The sequence below is a fragment of the Oncorhynchus gorbuscha genome, linkage group LG26 (assembly GCF_021184085.1).
Source record: "Oncorhynchus gorbuscha isolate QuinsamMale2020 ecotype Even-year linkage group LG26, OgorEven_v1.0, whole genome shotgun sequence".
In the NCBI taxonomy this organism is placed as follows: Eukaryota; Metazoa; Chordata; class Actinopteri; order Salmoniformes; family Salmonidae; genus Oncorhynchus; species Oncorhynchus gorbuscha.
Genome location: NC_060198.1, coordinates 38683455 through 38703265, shown reverse-complemented (window position 1 = coordinate 38703265; position 19811 = coordinate 38683455). Strand labels below are relative to the sequence as shown.

General features: G+C 41.1%; 2 protein-coding genes across 3 annotated transcripts in view; one reads left to right on the top strand and one right to left on the bottom strand.

Moving 5' to 3' along the window:
- Window positions 1-462: 462 nt before the first annotated feature.
- On the top strand, window positions 463-14213 carry LOC124015517 (hepatic leukemia factor-like). The gene is made up of 4 exons (XM_046330775.1): window positions 463-850; window positions 3835-4191; window positions 10147-10364; window positions 10906-14213. Exons 1-4 carry the CDS (start codon window positions 739-741, stop codon window positions 11119-11121), a joined length of 903 nt encoding a protein of 300 aa, XP_046186731.1. The 5' UTR covers window positions 463-738; the 3' UTR covers window positions 11122-14213.
- A 1488-nt stretch (window positions 14214-15701) lies between these two features.
- The window catches only part of LOC124015431 (monocyte to macrophage differentiation factor), a 25952-nt gene continuing 21842 nt past the window's right edge, over window positions 15702-19811 (bottom strand). For both annotated transcript variants that reach the window (XM_046330613.1, XM_046330614.1), the window contains exons 5-7: window positions 18611-18712; window positions 18280-18349; window positions 15702-17365 (exon numbers count right to left, since the gene is read on the bottom strand). In XM_046330613.1, the coding sequence (XP_046186569.1) occupies window positions 17162-17365; window positions 18280-18349; window positions 18611-18712 (376 nt within the window). In that variant the 3' untranslated portion in view covers window positions 15702-17161. The remainder of the gene's footprint in view (window positions 17366-18279; window positions 18350-18610; window positions 18713-19811) is intronic.

The window sequence follows — 19811 nt, the reverse complement described above, 5'->3', positions numbered from 1 at the left end:
CCCTGAGAGAACACCACAATGAGCCCAGTGCTGCCACCAGTGTTTCATTTATTTGATTTCACCTTTATTTAACCAGGTGGCCAGTTGAGAACAAATTCTCATTTACAACTGCGACCTGGCCAAGATAAAGCAAAGCAGTGCGACACAAACAACAACACAGAGTTACACATGGAATGAACAAACATACAGTACATAACAGAATAGTGTAGCCTAACTGGGAGAGAAAGAACTGTATGGGGGGGCTCAATCTATGGATCTAGCACTACATACCAAGGCTAATGGATGTGGGTAGTACAACGATTTTGTACGCCATGTCGGAGTAATCTGTCAATTAACATGATTGCCATATATATTTTCAAGGAGAAAGGGGCTGAGAAAAAAATGATAGGGAAAAAACGTGAAACAAAAAAGTTCCCAATTCAGCAGTGGTCAGTCCCTCCTTCTCATTCGCAGAGTCGGTATTCAAGTATTTGCCAGGTTTGACGTCATGTACATAGGTGTCCACAAATGGATTGTGAACCATCTTGAGCTTCACATCCAGTTAGTTCTCTGCCTTCTCGAACTAGCGTCGTTGGACGAAACCCGTAATTGTTATTTTCTGCGCGGATATCAATTTCTCGGTCTGAACTACAGGTTGGGTCAAGCATTGACGTTTGGTGTTTGTTTAACATATTTTCAAACGCGGGTCTTCTTTTGGAATAACAGCAATTGTACGCTATACTATCGTCCTCCAGACCAATGGAGAAAATGGCCAGACCTGTTCCTTTAAACTCATCTTTCCAAACTCCAACTAATGGCGTACTGAAATCCCTGTTGGAGAATCCAATGAAGCTGCCATTTCATCATGAAGGTAAACAACACGCAGACATCAAATAATTTGTTACGTGGTAGTTTACATTCATTTGTGAGACGATTGTTTTGTCGTTCTCGCTTTCAAGCATGATCTGTCAGTGTTGCAGCGCGTGAGCAAACAAGATTACAATACAGAAAAAAAAACTACGTCTCGGATGGCTACAATATTTCAGTAGCCCGGTGTTTCTCACCTTTGTTTACTAAGAATTGGCGTTGATTCAAGTGTAAATTAAAGGGACAATCACCGTTGCTACATCCATTGTTGGACTTATCCATTCATTGATTCTTGAAGAGTAGAATTTATAAATGCCTCATGAGCTTAGTTCAACTGTCATACCAGAACCCCAAATATAAGATTGTTTTAATCAAATGTTTGTAAACAAACACTATATAGCCCTAACATGGTTAAAACTATAATTTTGATATCATGGATGGTAATCAATCCTTGTATCCATAACTCAAACTCTTAATGTCTATGCATTTCGGTGGTTACATTTCTCTAGCCCCATCCCTTAGCTTTTTACCGAACCAGTGTCGGGGATTCGCTTTGTTATTGTTTATACTGCTGATTTCCGCATTAAGTGTAATGTATTAGTACTACTACATCTAGCCAGATCGGGAAGGAGTACAGTATGATCCATGATGGTTGCAATTTGTCATTAAATGTCAAAAATACATTCCTGGTATGACAGCTTCGGACTGATAAGGATACAGTGTAGCAACTATCACTTTTAATTCGTGTGATTTACGACAGAACACGTCCCACTGTAAGTTTTGGCATACAGTACTTATTATTATTTGGAGTGCTATTTTTCGTACACCGTTTAAGCTATAAACATCATTCAAACGTTTAAAAAGTGCAGTGGTCAGAACCAGTGTGCTTGAATACAACTTTTGGATGCACTTTATAAACTATAAGGCTTTTTGCCCTTCGTTTTGTCTTCCATCTACTCTAAAGGGATTTCAACATTCTAAAGGTCCCATTGTGACATCATTCCATCCAACATTCTATGCACTGTGAACAATAACTTGTGACAACAATCAGCTACATAGACACTTTGCCAACAAGTTAGACAAAAAGTTAGGGCGTGTATGGCATCTTCCTCTACTTCTGCTATTGAAATCTGAAATTGTAACAAAAATATATTGTTGCGATAAAACGGTACAGCTCTTTTAGTAACCGCATCAACTGCATTTTCTGAAGAAAAAAAAATGTTTTTTTTTGCCGAACTCCCCAGCTCTTTAGACAAAAAAACTTCGAGGGTATGAGATCTTGGTCTACTTCTCTGCTATTCAAACGCGTGTTTCACGATACACCGAAACTTCAGAACTTTTTCTATACTAGAACCTGAAAAACGGTTGGGTACCAGCAGTTTTGTTATATTTGGTACTTCTGTCATGTCGTCTACGGATTGAGGTAGGACCAAGTCTGTCTATCAGCGTAGCCGATGTCCCCTTATAGCGCGAGAGCACCGTGCCTGCTCCACTTACTCATTGCTAGCCCAAGCCTGTCAGGAGGAACCACTGGGAGTCAGAGCTGCATCACCACTTATGCTGCACATAAATTAACACACTTGAATAATGAAAAACAGCATGTGGAAATGTTGAAACTGTTAATAAATGTTTTCAAAGTGTGTGTATGTGTGAATATACGTCATGGGTCTTAAAGAGAACGTGCATACTTTAAAATAAGTCCCAAATGGAAACAGATTGGTTTTCATCTGTATTCAGCCGAGACAAGGTCAATAACTCAATGCATGGACACACTCCTATTGAATATGCATTCACTTGTATTGTAAATAGACCTAGGCTACATCTTGATTTACCCAGTTTATTAATAGACTAGAGATTTACCATTCCAATAAACGATGACCATAATGTTATGAAGTTTGATTGGTAAAAAAAATTGGTAAAAAAAAAGTGACATTTATTTTTTAATTAATTAATGCATACATTAAAACATTTTTACAAATGTAATGATAATGGACGCAAAATATCCATCTGTATCAATTACCAATCTGTGACTTTGGCTAATACCCTTTATTTTTTTTCAATTGTTATCATTTTTGGTATCGTGATACTAAACCTGGTATCGAAGTCAAAACTCTGGTGTCGTGACAACACATTCAAATCTGTAATCAGAACAGAATGATCTTCTTCTGATCAAAAGTGACAGCTGTTTTAGTAATGGTTATCCACTGCATTCGTTGAGCTAACTTCCCGCTGTTGAATCAACTGTCAAATAAGTTTCAGAAATATACCATTTCTAGCACTGGGTGAGCACATTTCTACCATGAGACAGTAAGTAAACATTTAGACTTTTGACACATCAGCTAGTTGGACCACTTTCCCAACAACTTAGGCAAAAACTTAGAGGATATGGCATCTTGGTCTACTTCTCTGCTATATAAATCAGAACAGAAATATCTTCTACCAATCAAACAACCACTGTTTTATCAACTACATTCTATCTAACATTTTAAAAGAACTGACATTTTGACAACTTTCCCAACAACTTTGACAAAAATCTTAACACTACTACAAAAATACATTTAAAGGGTAAAAACAAGTCCAACAGTAGTACATTGTGGGAAGTTTGTAATCTACTGTAAATACACTATAGTTAGTATTCCAAAGACTAGCCAGTCTAGAAACCATTTAGTACTTATTTGTCAACAACTTGATAGGGAATATTATTAATATATTAATATATATAGATTTGAAAAACTCTTTAAAACTTCTGGAAATAGGTTGAAGAGAAATTAAAATATATTTCCTGAGACTGGGGGTGTTTACTTTAGTTTGGTTATTTATCTATTTGCATCAAGTATATAAACATTCAAATACGGCTCAAGTAGACATTTATTTATTTTTTAAAAATTAAAACTTAGCCTTTTATTGGCTTAGCCGTTTTGACATTGTAAAGGCATTGTTTGGCTGTTTTGGTCTAACAGTGATATGACTCTCTCCAAATATTTGCAGGTTTTGGAAAAGAGAAGAATGCGAAAGAGAAAAAGTTGGATGAGGAAGGCGGTGCCAATACTCCACAGTCGGCCTTCCTAGGGCCGACCCTGTGGGACAAGACCTTGCCATATGATGAGGACAACTTTCAGCTGGAGTACATGGACCTGGAAGAGTTTCTGTCAGAGAATGGCATCCCCGCAAACTCTGCTCAGAATAACCAAAATCAGCCACAGCAGTCCCGGCAGCCCACTATCCAGCAGGTTTCCCCAGCACCCCCCATACCCTCTGTGGTCGACCTCAGCAGCCACGCCACTACCTCCGTTCATACAGCCATGGTCTCCCAGAACTGTCTCCAGAGCCCCCCAGCCAGAGCAGGTAAAAGACCATATCACTCACAACACACAGCACAGGAACACTCTCAAACGAGGGCTAACATCTGCAAGGTCAACTAAACGCACACGCGCACACACACAACCCACCTACAGCTCTCAAATTAGGGCAAATCTCTATGGTCAAAGCCTTAGTTGTTGCGCTTTGTAATAATATGCCCCTGACGCTGTTTATCCACCTGGTGTACTCAGCACGCATATCATAACCAGGTTGTCTTCTCAACACTGAACTTTCTCCTTTACTGTATACCCCATTCCACTCTGACCAAAAGCACACATAGAGGTTTCTCAGTATTTAGGCTACTTCAGGGGCTTTGAGAATGCTAGGACATTTCTTCTACAATTCTGGCCCTGGACTTTGGAGCTTGAGTGGCATTGTGCCAAGTACTAGAAAGTTAAACTGGAGGGACAGTAGTTGTACAACTTGGGTGGGTTGTAGTTTTGATCCCTCAACTGTGTAGTTTTTGTCAACAAACATTCACAGTTTACTACATACCTGATGCAATTCCAATATTGATTTAGATTTGGCTCATTTTGTTGCTTGGCACGCGATGCTCTATTTCGCTTTGTTTGCCTAAGGTGAATCCTGACGTATCTGTTGCTGCCTACTGAAGAGACAACCAGAACCAAGTAAAACGTTCCTCCTTAATGAAACACACATTCCTGGTACCCAGTTATTTAGAGGTATGAGGATAAACATACCTTTATTTACAGGCATCAACAAGGCAAACATCTTCCCCAAGGCTAGTTGTCATGGTTTCAGCCTCTTGAAAGTGGGGGAGTGAATAAAGAGGGTCAGTGTAATTGGTGTGTTTGTTGGAGCAGGCAGATGTAATCTGGTTTGTGCTAGCCAATTCTTTGTTGCTAAAAAATGGACATCCTATCTGAATCTTCTCGTCGAGGGGAAAACAGTGATTCTATTGCCTGTAATTGTTTTAGTTTGAAACTAGTTAATTAATGATGAGGATGGTAGTTGTCTTTATGACCCTATTTTATTTAACACCTTATTTACATATACTTGATTATCACATCAGTTATAAGTATGTTATATGTTCAACAGGAATATTTCTGTGTGCCCATTGGTTTGTGTTATATAGTAACTTTGCTATGTATTTTGGTTGGTGTGTGTGATATCTTCTCATTAACATTGTTGGTAGAGCACAGTGTGTCAAAAACAATCCTTATAATCACTTCCACACTGTATGGAAACCTGCCTTTTTATAATGTTCCAGTGTATAACAGAAGCTCATGTTTACCATGTCTCTGCTCGGTGGGACCTATATTATTTGTCCCATACTTCTTGAGGTTTTATGGATATGAGTTGACATCATTATCAGTAAACATCCTCAGATTAAATAGAAGTTGAACTCTCACACAAAACACATTCTGCTGCCTTTTTATTCCAATAGACCTATGTATGTCCAAAGGTTTTTCATCTTAGTCATTAATGATCTACCATGTCCAGACGTGAACAGTGATGGGGATCTAGTGAAACTGGCCTGTGTAGTGGACTTGAATTCATATGAGTTACCACTTAAATGGTAGTGCTGGGAATTACCAGGGCTCCTCAGGATACGATATTATCGCGATACTTAGGTGCCAATACGATATTTATTGCGATTCTATATGTATTCTGATTTGATACGGTGATGTCTGTGATTCGATGTTCATGACATGTTGCTCACTATGTCTGCTGCAGGGGGACACGAGAGACCTATGATAAAAATGAGTTTTGATCCGTCATGGAAACAAATGTGCTGAAAACATGTTGGCTCACCATTTAATAGAAGATTGAGGCCAAAGCTATAGAAGGAGAAATACCAACGTTTTGGCACAGGTACAGCCGACTAGCGCCAGCTAACGTCAACTACCTAGCAGAAAATATACAAATGGATTGTTGTTGAGAATTGATACTTGGAGTCATAAAATGTATATGTTGTCATAAATAGTATTAATATTACGATACTCTACTGTATCAATCCCCCCCCCCCCCACTATTACTCTGATCCACCCAGCATGCTTTTACTGTGATTTGCAATCACATTTGAAGGAATTGCAAATGCCCTAAATTCCCATCCATTCCAAAAATAGCCTCACAATTGCCATGGACAAAACATTCACAACTTCTTCTGATGTATGACATTCTGTTTGACATATTTTAAGATGATTTAGCCTGTCCCTTGAAAGTATTCGCAGACAGAAGTGTAATAGTTTGTTTCTAATGATGACATTATTACTCATGCCAAACACAGCCAAATGTATGTCCTTCGTCAGTGTATGTACAGTGACCACAATGTTCCTCTCAGTATTTATTTCCTCACTGTCATGGCATGAGCATCTCCTCCTCCTTTTTAATTGTCCCTCACCAGACAGATCCCAGTCAGAGCCATAGCAGAGGCACATGTTGAACCCTGATGAGATCACATGGTCAAGGCTATACTGCTATCACTTACACCTCCAGCCTAGCCCGCCCCACCAACCTCCCAATTCCATATTGCATGCAAGCACAATGCAGCCTGAGATAGCTTTGTTATCACAGCAGATATCCAGTGGAGTTAGCGATGGGCGGGTCCCACTGCTGGTTCAATAAGGGGCACACATTGTATTATTGGCAGGGGCCAAAAGGGAAGTGGAACGTAGACGAGGTCAAAGGTTAGGTCTAAACTTGTGTGCCATGGAAGTGACTGTCTGATAAGGTGTGTGGTACCTATGGAAATCCTCTCTCTATAGTAAACAGATAAAGGGGAGGTGTGGTTAGTTCTGTTGACTCCATGTTGTTTAGCATCACATTCATATACAGTAAACACTTAACACAATAATAGGAATCCCCGACTAGCTCACACTTCATTTTGAAGATTGGTTGGAAAGGGGACAGACTCGATGTTGTCATTCCTTAGGGGTCAAGCTTAACATGTTAATGAAAATCAAACCAGTTTTAAGAGGGTTTGAGTTTCTTTCCTGACTGTCCAGCAGTCAGAGGAAGAACATGCAAGTGAGAGTCAGGTCAGAGCCATCTTAGCCCTCCATCCCATCTGCACTGGTTCTACTACCCACCCACACAATGCAAATCTGAGCATTTACCTACAGGAGAAGGAACAAGACACAGAGCTCTTACCTTCTATCTATGTTTGGTGGACGTTTGACACATGTTGTCAGACGGGTGTGTGTTGTCTCTTCCTATTGGAGGTTCATAGAGGAGAGGTCACAGCCAAATACTATAGGGCACTATCAGCCAGGCTTTTCACCAGGCCACTCTTAGCCAGTAAAGCATGTCACTGTATTTTTACTCCAGTAATCTGGTCAGAATTAATGGTTAAAGTGATAAGATGTTTGGGCCACAGTGCTTGTTATTTATACAGGTGATATACTTTTGACAGATTGTTTTGGACAGCGTCTGATTTAGCCCTTGTAAGTAGCTTGGCACTAAGCTGACAGTGTTAAGTCAGTGGCCTGTCTTTGTTGGGGACGAACATGCAGCCAACGTGTTTGTTGACAATTCACTAAAATGAGGCATTGATTTTGGACCCCTGCTGAAGTACCACTTTGGATGGCCAGCCATTTTAGCTTAATGTGTCGGTGACTACTGATGCAGTGATTCACTGGTAACGCTAGAGTGTAGTTGTCACGCTTGTGTGTATACATTTTAGTAATTTAGCAGAAGCTCATCTCCAGAGCGACTTATAGTAGTGAGGGCATACATATTCATCCATATTTGTTTTCTCTTCTGAAAGGGTTGGAGTAGCTGTCTTACTTCCTTCTGCATAACGCACAAGCAGGTCAGACCTGTATGTTGGCCTCTGCTTGAATCTCAACCAGGACTGGCTGGAGCTATAAATGCTGCTGTGACCAAAGGTCAGAAGGCTTAAGGCCGTAGCCAGCTTAAAGCACAGAGGAGCTGGGTCATGACGTAGGAAGTGACCTAAAATGTCGGCCTTTGAATTCTGTTTGAGTGAAGTGTTTTCACCGTCCGCGGGAAGAATTTGTATTTCTTTCATTCCTCATTAAGTTTTCAAACCAACTACAAACGACTACAGTCCTTCGATTGTGAGTCATTGTAATTGTCAAGCTGTTTAAGTGGATGAATCTCAAGTAAATACACTGACATTGGGCTCTATTAGCTTACTGTCATAAGATGCTCACCGCCAGACACCAATCAAATTACAGCTGATTTGATGAAGCCATCCAATGAAGTTGTTCAGTTCTGCTTGCTAATCCACTGAATGATGAAGGGTAGAATGTGAAACCGGGTCAACTGCTGACCTGCTGCTCTGTGCAATAGAAATCTATTAGGTGTTACGTAACATCCACAGAGAGATTGCAGAGGCACATGCTGAGGAGGAGGTTGCCTTCAGTCAATTTACAGACAAAATGTTGTCTGCCTGAGCTCAGCTGACTAGAGGCACTGATAACAGGGTTCCCAGAAAAGCTTAAATAACATATCTTCTGTGTTTGTGAGAGTGTCTGTCTGTCTGTGTGTCGGTAAATCTGTGTGTTTGTGTTCTCTGTGCTCCACCTGTTGGTTAAAAGGTGCAACCACAGTTGTTTTGCTTCCCTGTGGGCAAGGCCAGTTGTAGAATTATTTAGCTGAAATAGTCATTGACTTGATGAGCATGTATAGAATAAGATGGACATAAGAATAGAGTCCATCTTCACTTGCAAGGCTGGTATTGATTTTTGAGCAGGGGTTGTCAAACAAATTTTTCCCCGGGGGCCGCATACGGTCGTCAACAAGGCCCCGGGGCCACATACGGTCGTCAACGAGGTCCCGAGGGCCGCACAAAAAATTGTTCACATTTCCTTGCTGTCAAAATGAGCAAAAAATAGTCTTGTAGTTTTCTGAATTTCCGATGCTCCCTGACTGTCTAGCTTTCATTTTAGGTGATTATTAGCGAGCTGGACACAGTCAAGAAACTACATGAATGTAGGTCCATTATCATTTCTACACATTTTCAATTTGGTTTTAGACATTTTAAAGTGTATGCATGCATACACTACCAGTCAAGTTTGGACACACCTACTCCTTCCAGGGTTTGTCTTTATTTTTACTATTGTTCTACATTGTAGAACAATAGTGAAGATATCAACTATGAAATAACAAACGGAATCATGTAGTAACCAAAAAGTGTTAAACAAATCCTAAATATATTTGAGATTCTTCGAAGTAGCCACCCTCTGCCTTGATGAAAGCTTTGCACACACTTGGCATTCTCTCAACCAGCTTCCCCTGGAATGCTTTTCCAACAGTCTTGAAGAAGTTCTCACATATGTTGAACACTTGTTGGCTGCTTTTCCTTCACTCTGTAGTCCAACTCATCCCAAACCATCTCAATTTGGGTTGAATTAAGATGATTTGTGGAGGCCAGTTCATCTGACGCAGCATTCCATCACTCTCCTTCTTGGTCAAATAGCCCTTACACAGCAAGGAGGTGTCATTGTCCTGTTGAAAAACAAATGAGAGATTTAAAAAAAAAACTCAAACCACCCGTAGGCCGCATTGAACCGGGCTGGCTGTATGTTTAACACCCCTGTTCTAGAGGATCAGCTTTGTAAAGCACAACCATATTAAAGAAGAGAATGGCAGAATACTATGATGTAAATAGACACACGTGTGTTAGTTTCCCCTAAGTGCCCTCCTAGGGACTTTTTAAAGGGGGCTTTCTAGAGAACTCAAAAGTACCCCTGGCATGGGGTAGTAGTATGGGGTACTAATGACTGACACATTTGTCATAGCTTTTTATATTACATTTAATGGCAGATTCTAGAACCTTCATTTTAAGGAAACTAGTTGAGGTCTAATAAGGCCTAATTTCAAACCATTACTTTCTCAAGGACCATTGCACCTCAAAGCCTGCTCTTTCAGAGAGTACAGTCTCTTCTAAACAGTGCCCAGATGTAATTCAGCAGACCCTCTAACCTGTTTTCCTTTGCCTTTCTCCTGCAGTGCTGCCCTCAGCTGCCAGGAACACCCCCAGCCCCATCGATCCAGAGTCTATTCAAGTTCCAGTGGGCTACGAGCCCGACCCTGCAGACCTGGCTCTGTCCAGCGTACCCGGACAGGAGATGTTTGACCCCCGGAAACGCAAGTTCGCCCCAGAGGAGCTCAAACCACAGCCCATGATCAAAAAGGCACGCAAGATCTTCATCCCCGAAGATCTCAAGGTAACCTACCTGGAGCCTACTTATGTGGAAGGTTGGCCACTTGTTTGGCCAAAAACTTTAAGCACCATGTTTTCTTATGTTATGTAAGCAGCAAGTGGACTTATTCCACCTAAATAACCAGAATTATTTTAAACCACAATATAAGGAGGAGCGTTGGCGCAAACCCAAACCGGCAGCTTTTTCAGTATTGATAGGGAGGAGGTAAACTTGGCCAGGATTTAGATTGACAGGTTTAGCCGTGGTCATTCACCCTTAACCCGGGTCATACGATGTTGTTGGAGGAGGAGTATCACATGTACTATTTTGTTTGTTGAGGTAAGATGGCTTCCTGCAGGGTGCAAAGGAGGTTAAATGTGTCAGGCAGTTTTAAACAACATTATGGAAATGTAATAAGTGAAAATGAGATGCGAGATGACATAAATAATAGGTCACATTTGGAATATGGTTTATTACTCAGGTGAATCACTTATAATTTTACAATACCACAGGTAGTGTGAAAAAAAATATGAATCACAACAGTGTGTTTCACCTCACTTTCCAGGATGACAAGTACTGGGCCAGACGCAGAAAGAACAACGTAGCAGCCAAAAGGTCACGAGATGCCAGGCGCCTGAAGGAGAACCAAATTGCCATCCGGGCTGGCTTCCTAGAGAAGGAGAACGGTGCACTTCGCTCAGAGGTGGCCGACTTGAGGAAGGAACTGGGTCGCACCAAGAACATTGTGGCCAAATACGAGGCTCGGCATGGGCCCCTGTGAACCTCCCCAAACCAACGTCCACACCCTTCCCTCTCACCCCCTGACCCAAGAGTTTAAAGGACAATGTGCCTCCCTTTTGGTGGCACTGGGCCCCCACACACACACCAACACCTCACCCCTGTACATGATAATCCTATAGGATTCTATCATTTTGAATTCTGTCACTGGCATCCGTTTGTTTGTTCCTTTTGTTTTCTCACTCCTCCTTCATGTACAAACATGTATGTATGTATGTATGTATGTATGTATGTATGTATGTATGTATGTATGTATGTATGTATGTATGTATGTATGTATGTATGTATGTATGTATGTATGTATGTATGTATGTATGTATGTATGTATGTATGTATGTATGTATGTATACACACTTTCCTCTTTCAAGTACCACAAGGCACTTTGAGTGTTAATGAGCCAACAACCTACTCTCCGGATTCCTACCCTGTCCCCTCTTTCCTCTGTTCATTTTGTAAATGATGCCATGCTGTTTGTTTTCCCCCTTTCTCACCTGTTTTATACGTGTGATCAGGACTGAGAGCTGTTGTAATGTATCTCCCTCCCCATCCTTATGTTCTTCCAGTGCTGTTTTCAGAGGGATTCTCCTCCTACCTAAGACCCTGTTCCTGTCTGTTGTTATGTCCTGTACCTTCCTGTAGCATCCTTTCTCAAACGGTTTGTACCGTACATTCGTATTGCAATTTGTTTTGTTATTGTACGTCCGTGAATATTATACATTTTCGTGTCCATTTTTGTTCTATTGCGGCGCTGTAACATCAGTTCATCACATCAGGACTATAAGCTACTCTTGTGATTTTAATATTTTCTTTGTTAGCACTTAACCTCTCTCTCAAACCTCAGTATAACTGTACAGTTGAAAAGAAAAACCAGCGATTCTTTTCTATCACACATTGAGCAATAATCTTTTACAAATCTACATTAATTCATGCTACCAAGTTTTTCCTCCCACACTGATTTCCCCAATCAGAGCACCTCTTGGTCTCCATTAGAACCCACAACCCACTTGTCTCGCGTTGCACGGCACGGTCATTTTCTGTTGGGAGTTGCGCTAGCTAGCATGGTGATGGTGGCCAGATTTCCCACCCTGTGCTCAGTGGTCTCTCTGCTGCAGCCTGTTCCACAACTCCGCTAACCCTCTCTGCACCAATCTTCTAACATGTGTCACAATCTGCCCTGGTGCAATGTTCCTCAGTCTAATCTGCCTGATATTTATGTATCTTTTCTGTTAAGGACAGATTCATTTTTTTGGAATATTGAATTGTTATTATTATGACTTCTATTTGTGTCGTTGATATTGTTGTTCTTATTATTATCATCTCATCGTTTTTATTTGAATATTTCAGCATGATTTCTCAGAACACAAACCTCAAGCTAATCGCAAAGTGGTTGAATTATTTCCTTTTTATTTAGCATGATTAACAAGAGTGGTTCTTTTAATAATCAATAGAGATATCTGTATTTTTGTAGATATGCGTTTGCCTTCCTCTGTAAGATGGCTGTATGAATGTAAAAGATGTTGGGGGAAAAAAGTAGAATGGTGTTGTCCAGTACTGTGGTTATCCCAAACAATTAGTTTACTACAAACCAAAAGATTCAGTACAGAGATGATACATTGGTTATAAGAGATGTTTATATAAAGCTATTCTATATGGGGTTTTTTGTACAGTATTTTTCCTATACATTACTGGCTATGTATTTTAAAGGCACAGAATCCAGAAATATTATTATTATTATATTAAAGAATACAAATACATTACTCAAAGAACCAATATAGTAGTGTTTTGATATCTTAACCATAATAATGTGGTAGTTTTACAGAGATTCCTCCAAATCCAGCTGCAGTAACGGATCGTGTTGGGCATTATTCAAAGACACTCCTGTATCCTGGTTATATACTATAGATTTAGCCATCAGTAACCTTTAGTTCCTTGTGTCATGGAATCGTAGTGCTTTAAGCTCGAGTCTCGCCAACGTTCACATGAAATAAAGTTGTGAGTATGGAGGACGGAATGTATGAAATGATCTTTAATGGGTTTCTGTAGAGACTCACTATTGCAAAGGAGATGCCAACACTTGTTTGCTATTGATTGTCCCCGATGTCACCACTAGGTGTCTCAATTAGACTCCTGTTATGGGTCCCTTCAGTCAGAGATGACCAAAATATGTCACCGGAGTCCTTTGATAGTAAAACTGAAAAGTTTTACCTTTAGTCATATTCTGATATAAACTAATATGACTAATATTTGGAGCCATCTCTATGCTCACTAGTTAGAACGATGTTACAATGAAGGGGAGGACAATTTCAGGTTACTGTAGCTGCTGTTTGTCTGCTTGTTAGACCTTCGCAGTTCTAGTAAGCCCACTGCCTGAGTGATATTACTCTCAATGACACTGCATAGCTTACTGAAATCTCTCAAATTCTGCTATAATACTTTCACAGTTGACCAAATACAGTGTAGTGTTCCTTACCTGTTGCAGATCATGGTCCAGCCAAGGTGAGAGTAGAGCTATGTTTTGGCTGTAGAGAAATGGCTGAAGACGGTTTTCCTTATTCACATTTCTATAGCCCATCTGTACAGATATGGGTTTTGTTATCTGTGTGTCCATGCTATTCTGTACCATGGCCGTACCATATGAAAGAATAGGATAAAGCCATTACCAGTCCACACATTGCCCACATACCTCCCTGTAGAGTGACTTCACTACCTCACCCATGAATGGAAAAAAGTAACCATAATTCTGAGTCTATTCCAGTGCCTTGAATACACTGGCTGTTCCTCAGTCTCTCAGCGACGTATTGTCATTATCACCACTTGAATAGGTTCAGATCTAATGCAGCAAATGTTCTATATATTTACAATTTTCTTTCTACTTATTTAAAACACAATTAACTAATTACCATTGTATTAATGGCAACACCAATGGACTGTTTCACAGAGGGTACATAGATACACAATGAAAGGAGTATTCTGTCTTGTCTGTCATGGAATGAATGCATAACATATGATATTCAGTCCTTGGCCTCCCGATCTGTAATTCATAGTGTCTAATAAAGTATTTTCTGTTTCTTTTGATGAGTGTCACACTTGTTATTTCTGCTAGTGTCAAACATTTTCAAACGGTTTACTATATACACTGAGTCTATTAAAGTACTTAAGCAATAAGGCCTGAGGCGGTGTTGTGTCGTGCTTAAGAACAGACCTTAGCTGTAGTATATTGGCCATGTACCACAAGCCCCAGAGGTGCCTTATTATAAACTGGTTACCAACATAATTAGACCAGTAAATAGTAATTTTTAGTCATACCCATGGTATACCATGGCATTCAGCCAATCAGCATTCAGGGATCGAACACCTGCTCTTTCCATGACATAGACTGACCAGGTGAATGCTATGAGCTCTTATTTGTCACTTTTTAAAATCCACTTCAATCAGTGTAGATGGAGAGGCGACAGGTTAGATAAGGATGTTTAAGCCTTGAGACAATAGACATGGATTGTGTATCTTGTGCTGTTCAGAGGGTGAATGGGCAAGACAAAGGATTTAAGGTCCTTTGAAGGAGGTATGGTAGTCGGTGCCGGGCGCAACGTTTTTGGATTTTTCACGCTCAACAGTTTGCTGTGTGTTTCAAGAATGGTCCACCACCCAAAGGACATCCAACCAACTGGACAACTGTGGGAAGCTTTGGTGTCAACATGGCCCAGCATCCCTGTGGAAAGCTTTGGTGTCAACATGGGCCAACATCCCTGTGGAAAGCTTTGGTGTCAACATGGGCCAACATCCCTGTGGAAAGCTTTGGTGTCAACATGGGCCAACATCCCTGTGGGAAGCTTTGGTGTCAACATGGGCCAACATCCCTGTGGAAAGCTTTGGTGTCAACATGGGCCAACATCCCTGTGGAAAGCTTTGGTGTCAACATGGGCCAACATCCCTATTGAAAGCTTTGGTGTCAACATGGGCCAACATCCCTGTGGAAAGCTTTGGTGTCAACATGGGCCAACATCCCTGTGGGAAGCATTCAACACCTTGTAGAGGCCATGCCCCAGCAAATTGAGGCTGTTCTGAGGTCAAAAGGGTGCAACTCAATATTAGGAAGTTGTTCCTAATGTTTAGCATACATTTAGGAAAGTAATGTCACATAACCAGTATTTCTAAGGAGTAAAAAACCTTTACAGTTGGCTGGGTTAAGGTCAGTTGTGGTATGTTCAGGAATGAATGAAACCGCTGGAATCAACATTTCAGTGGCTTGTGTGTTTTCCTCATCCACCTGCCAGTCTGATTGATCAAAAAGCTCCCAGGCCCAGCAGCTGTCTCAAGCATCAAGGTCAGTGATTGGTAGGTCTCTTGCGGAGACTCTGTCTGGCTCCCATTCTGTCCATGGAGGAAATGAGCTAAGGGGAAATGCAACTCCTTTAATGAAGGTTTGGTTTCCTACACAGAACAATGGAGAAATGTGTTTTCTGTCTGTATGAAGTGCTGTGACAAGCCCCCAGAGGTCAGCTATAGTTTCAACCTATAGATCTAGTACACATTTACAAGACATGGACAAACTGAGAAGAAAGGAACGATGTTGAGGGCATTTATTTTTCATCAACACATTAGTAACCTATTTCTTACAGAGTGAACATTGTTTTCTATATGTACAGCACCAATACACCCAATGGATAAAGTAGAGAGTTAATAAGAAGCAGATGTTTTCCCTAAAAAGGCCAGTACAGGATCATGTGCCAAAACAGAATATACAAATATTACAAAACATTGTGGTAAAGGGAGCAAGACATTTCAGAATGGCTACAATCCATAACAGAAATCATCTGATTTCTCCACTTAGCATAGCTCACAAAATGTCAGGGAGGGGAAAACAAAAGGCTCACCAAGGGCTGTACAGTGTTTTACACAAGGAACATTTGTGAACACCTGTTCCAAAAACTGTCTCTGGCAATTTGAGAAACAAGTGAGAAAGCTAAAAATGGATAAATCTACCAACCATTAAAAATCATTATAGGGTTGGTTGTACATGACACGTTTCTCAATCAATTCAACTTCATAGTATAATGGTACTGGTCTTCATAGTTTCTCAACTGAAATGGCAAATACTCCTCAAAAGAAAAGGTAGGGAATGGAGTACCATTGAAGATCCAAAAACACATAACAGGTTCAAATTAATACAAAGAACAGAAGGGTAATTTAGGAGAGTTTTTAAATCAGGAAGTGTGTGATATAATGGAACTATCTACTATACCATTAAAGTGGCAGCAGTGATATGTGCAGAAGTACAGGACATCTCAGATGTACTGTAGATATTGTATCTTTCTGGAAGTTCAGTCCAATCACAGAGACCCTTTTTAAAAGCTACACCAACTCAAATACTCACCTTCTGAAGGCTCCATATTTGTGGGAAAGAATACAATTACACAAATCAGAGTACTTATTAAACATCATATCCAATGGTTCTTTGTGGTTCTTATCATACAAAAGTGCTTCTGAAAAACAAGACTGCACTTAGATACTGATAAATACTGATTCAGACATTGTGTGTCCAATGTGTACCGTGCACATTTACCTCAGAGTGAAAAGCCCAACTCTATTGAATGTCCTTCCCAACTGCATTCCAATCAATAAGATGACTGACAAAATCCCTACAAATGACAGATGATACTAAGTATGGAATGTGAAGTGATACAAAGCACTGATATCAACTCAGCCCAACGTATCATTATGTGTAGAAGATGAGAACAATTCCCAAATGGAAGTCAAAAGTTGATCATTTTAGTTGTTTTGGGGGTTCCAACTGAATAACAGTTGTACAAAAACAGAATTACAAATAACCTTTGTTCAATGTGTGTACAGAAAAACTGTTCCCTACCTGGAAACAGTAAACAATGCATGGTCATTTTCGTAAACTTTCCGGCTGTGGTTGCATCCTCGGTGGGCAGTTGTGGGAGTCTTTATTTGCTGGTGCCGATGTCGAGAGGCACTGGAGGGCAATGTGTTTTCAGTTAGCCTACTTGATGCGGTGGGGGTCAGGCGTCCCGAATAGTATTAGCAGGGGGACTCCTGTAGAGGTACTTCCAGATAGCGTAGTAGTGCACGGCTGCAGCCAGCGCCACAAACACGTGCCAGATGGCATGGGCAAACGGGATGACCCCGTCCGACTTGAAGAAGATCACGCCCAGGCAATAGATGAGTCCCCCACAGGCCAACTCGTACAGTCCATCAGTGTTGTTCTGTGGAAAATTTGGGGGAGAAATCTCATGTAAAGGACTAGAATATTATTCTCCAAGGTTCAGCATATACAAACCCTAAAAACCTTCGGGGTCTGAGAGACCTACCACAAGAAGGCCACAGGGGGGCATAGGAAGCTGAACAACAGATATTCTGCTGATCATATAGCGCAGGCCTACGAGGTCTGGAGTCTGCTGGTTTTCTGTCCTACCTAATAATTAATTGCACACAGCTGGTGTCCCAGGTCTAAATCAGACCCTGATTAGAGGGGAATAATGAAAAAATGCAGTGGGACTGGCTTCAAGGTCCAGAGTTGAGTTTGAGGGATATAGTGGTACACAAGTGAAGGGTGGTGATGGAGGCTGTGATCACTACGACTTGGTGATGGATGCTACTGATAATGTATAGTAAGTCCCTAATACACACATTAACATGATGTTTTTGCAAGAACACCAGATGACGGTAGGCATTACAAAGATGCAAAATGATAGAGCACCTTAGAACAACTCCAACCTCATTTTCACAACTCCAGTGTCAACGGCCCATTTCTACGTTTTATACATCGAAAGTTAAACCATTTTAAAAACAGTGATTTTCAAACACTATGAGATTGATGGAGACGTGGGGAGCAAGAAAATACCCTCCCTTGGGCAAGAAACACAAGGTTTTGAAAATCAGTTTTTCCCTTTTAATCCTACCCTGTGATGTCACAGAGAAGCATTTTTAGGACCTTATTTTGTTAACCACAGATCATAGAAATGCTTGTTTAATGCGTCTGCCAGAGAGCTTGAAACAGAGTGTCAAAGCAAACAGTAAGCAGCAGATGTAAGCAGCACTGCCACTACCGCTGTGAGTGGGTGGTGACTGAGTAAGGAGATTACAGCAGAAAGTCAATATGTAAAACTGAGTACGTTACCATTGATGTCACAACCAACGCAGGGAAAAAACCCATAGTCAAATAGAAGGCGAGCTCAACAACTTTATACCTAGAACAAAAAACACAGAATATTCCAATATAGAAAATACCTACTTTATCACCAGAACAACTACAAATCTGAGAACAAAAGTGATGATGTTTATCAGATATAACAATGGCCCTGTTCATCAGCTTCATTGTTATAGGATTCTTTGAGACCGTAGTCTGTACATATCCAATTACTCCACTGAAGATTTAGTTGAAAAAAATAATATATATTTACATTGCAAAAAAGGCACAATTAAAAATGCAGAAAGATTATTATACTGACTTTTCGTGGTAGTTGAAGACGTATATCGTTCCTGCCGCAGCCATTAGCCATACAAACCAACGCATGTGAACTGCGAGTGGGCCAAGCTCACGAAGATTCAACCTGGCAGGAGAGAAAGATGATGTTCATTCCACACTTTAGCCTAGGGAAACATACTAACTTCAGAATCCTCATCACATTGTGTAACCCCGGTTCTATGGGAATTACCAGTGACGTGTCACTTACGGGATATGCCGAAGGGGCGGGTCACAGGCTCGAATTATCCAATCACACAGCCTCTGTTGAAGACAAACTGGTGGAATGGCGAATGAGGTGAGCCCCTCTCCCCCAATAAAGGGAGCCATTCGCCAGCCAACTGGTCATTTTCAACCATGCCTCTAGTCCTTGCACTCTTGCGAACAGGGAAAAGCGGTGACACATCTCACTCATATTCTCATAGAACCTCTCACTTATGGGATATGGACAACTAACACAGACATGCTCTCTGAAGCCAGGGTAGCTCCAACAGCATCACCCCTCAGAGGCTACGACACTGAGGGAGTATGCCTCACGAAGGTGCAGTGGCATCCAGTCGGTGAAGACCACAAACATATGAGGGGTGGCCCAACACTCTATAGTGCAAATCTCCCCTAAGGAGATGCCTTAGACCAGTGCCCAAGAGGTAGTCATATCTCTGGTGGAATGAGACCTTCTGGGCTGTAACCTTGCTATTATATTTTCCAATACAATAGCCTACACTATCTCAATATAGCCGTTAACAATGTAGGGGGCCTCTGCAGGGAGGTGCCCCCCAAAAAAGGGGTTGGCTGCCAGTGAGTACAGCCCGCTTATTCGTTTTGCAGGCATAGGGCGGACGGTAAAGCGGGTTAGAAAGAGAAGTATAACATCTGTCGAGGCCTGTGTGACAGGCGAGATAGCAGTCAACTGGACGTTTGGAGATCTTCCTGCAATGTCCTGCAATGAAGCATACAGAGCATTTAAGGAATGATCTGTGTAGGTTACACCACTTCTCCAAAAAACACGTTGTCTGTTTCTCCAAACAATGGGCATGTATGTGGGGCACTGGCACTCTGGATTGTGAAAGATTTTGAGTGGCCGGCTTGTCGCATTCAGATTTATCCTCCCAAGGGCTATGCTCAGAGGGTCACGGCTACTGGGTGAGGGTGCAAATCTCTCCGTATGTTAGGGTCCGTGGATCCCT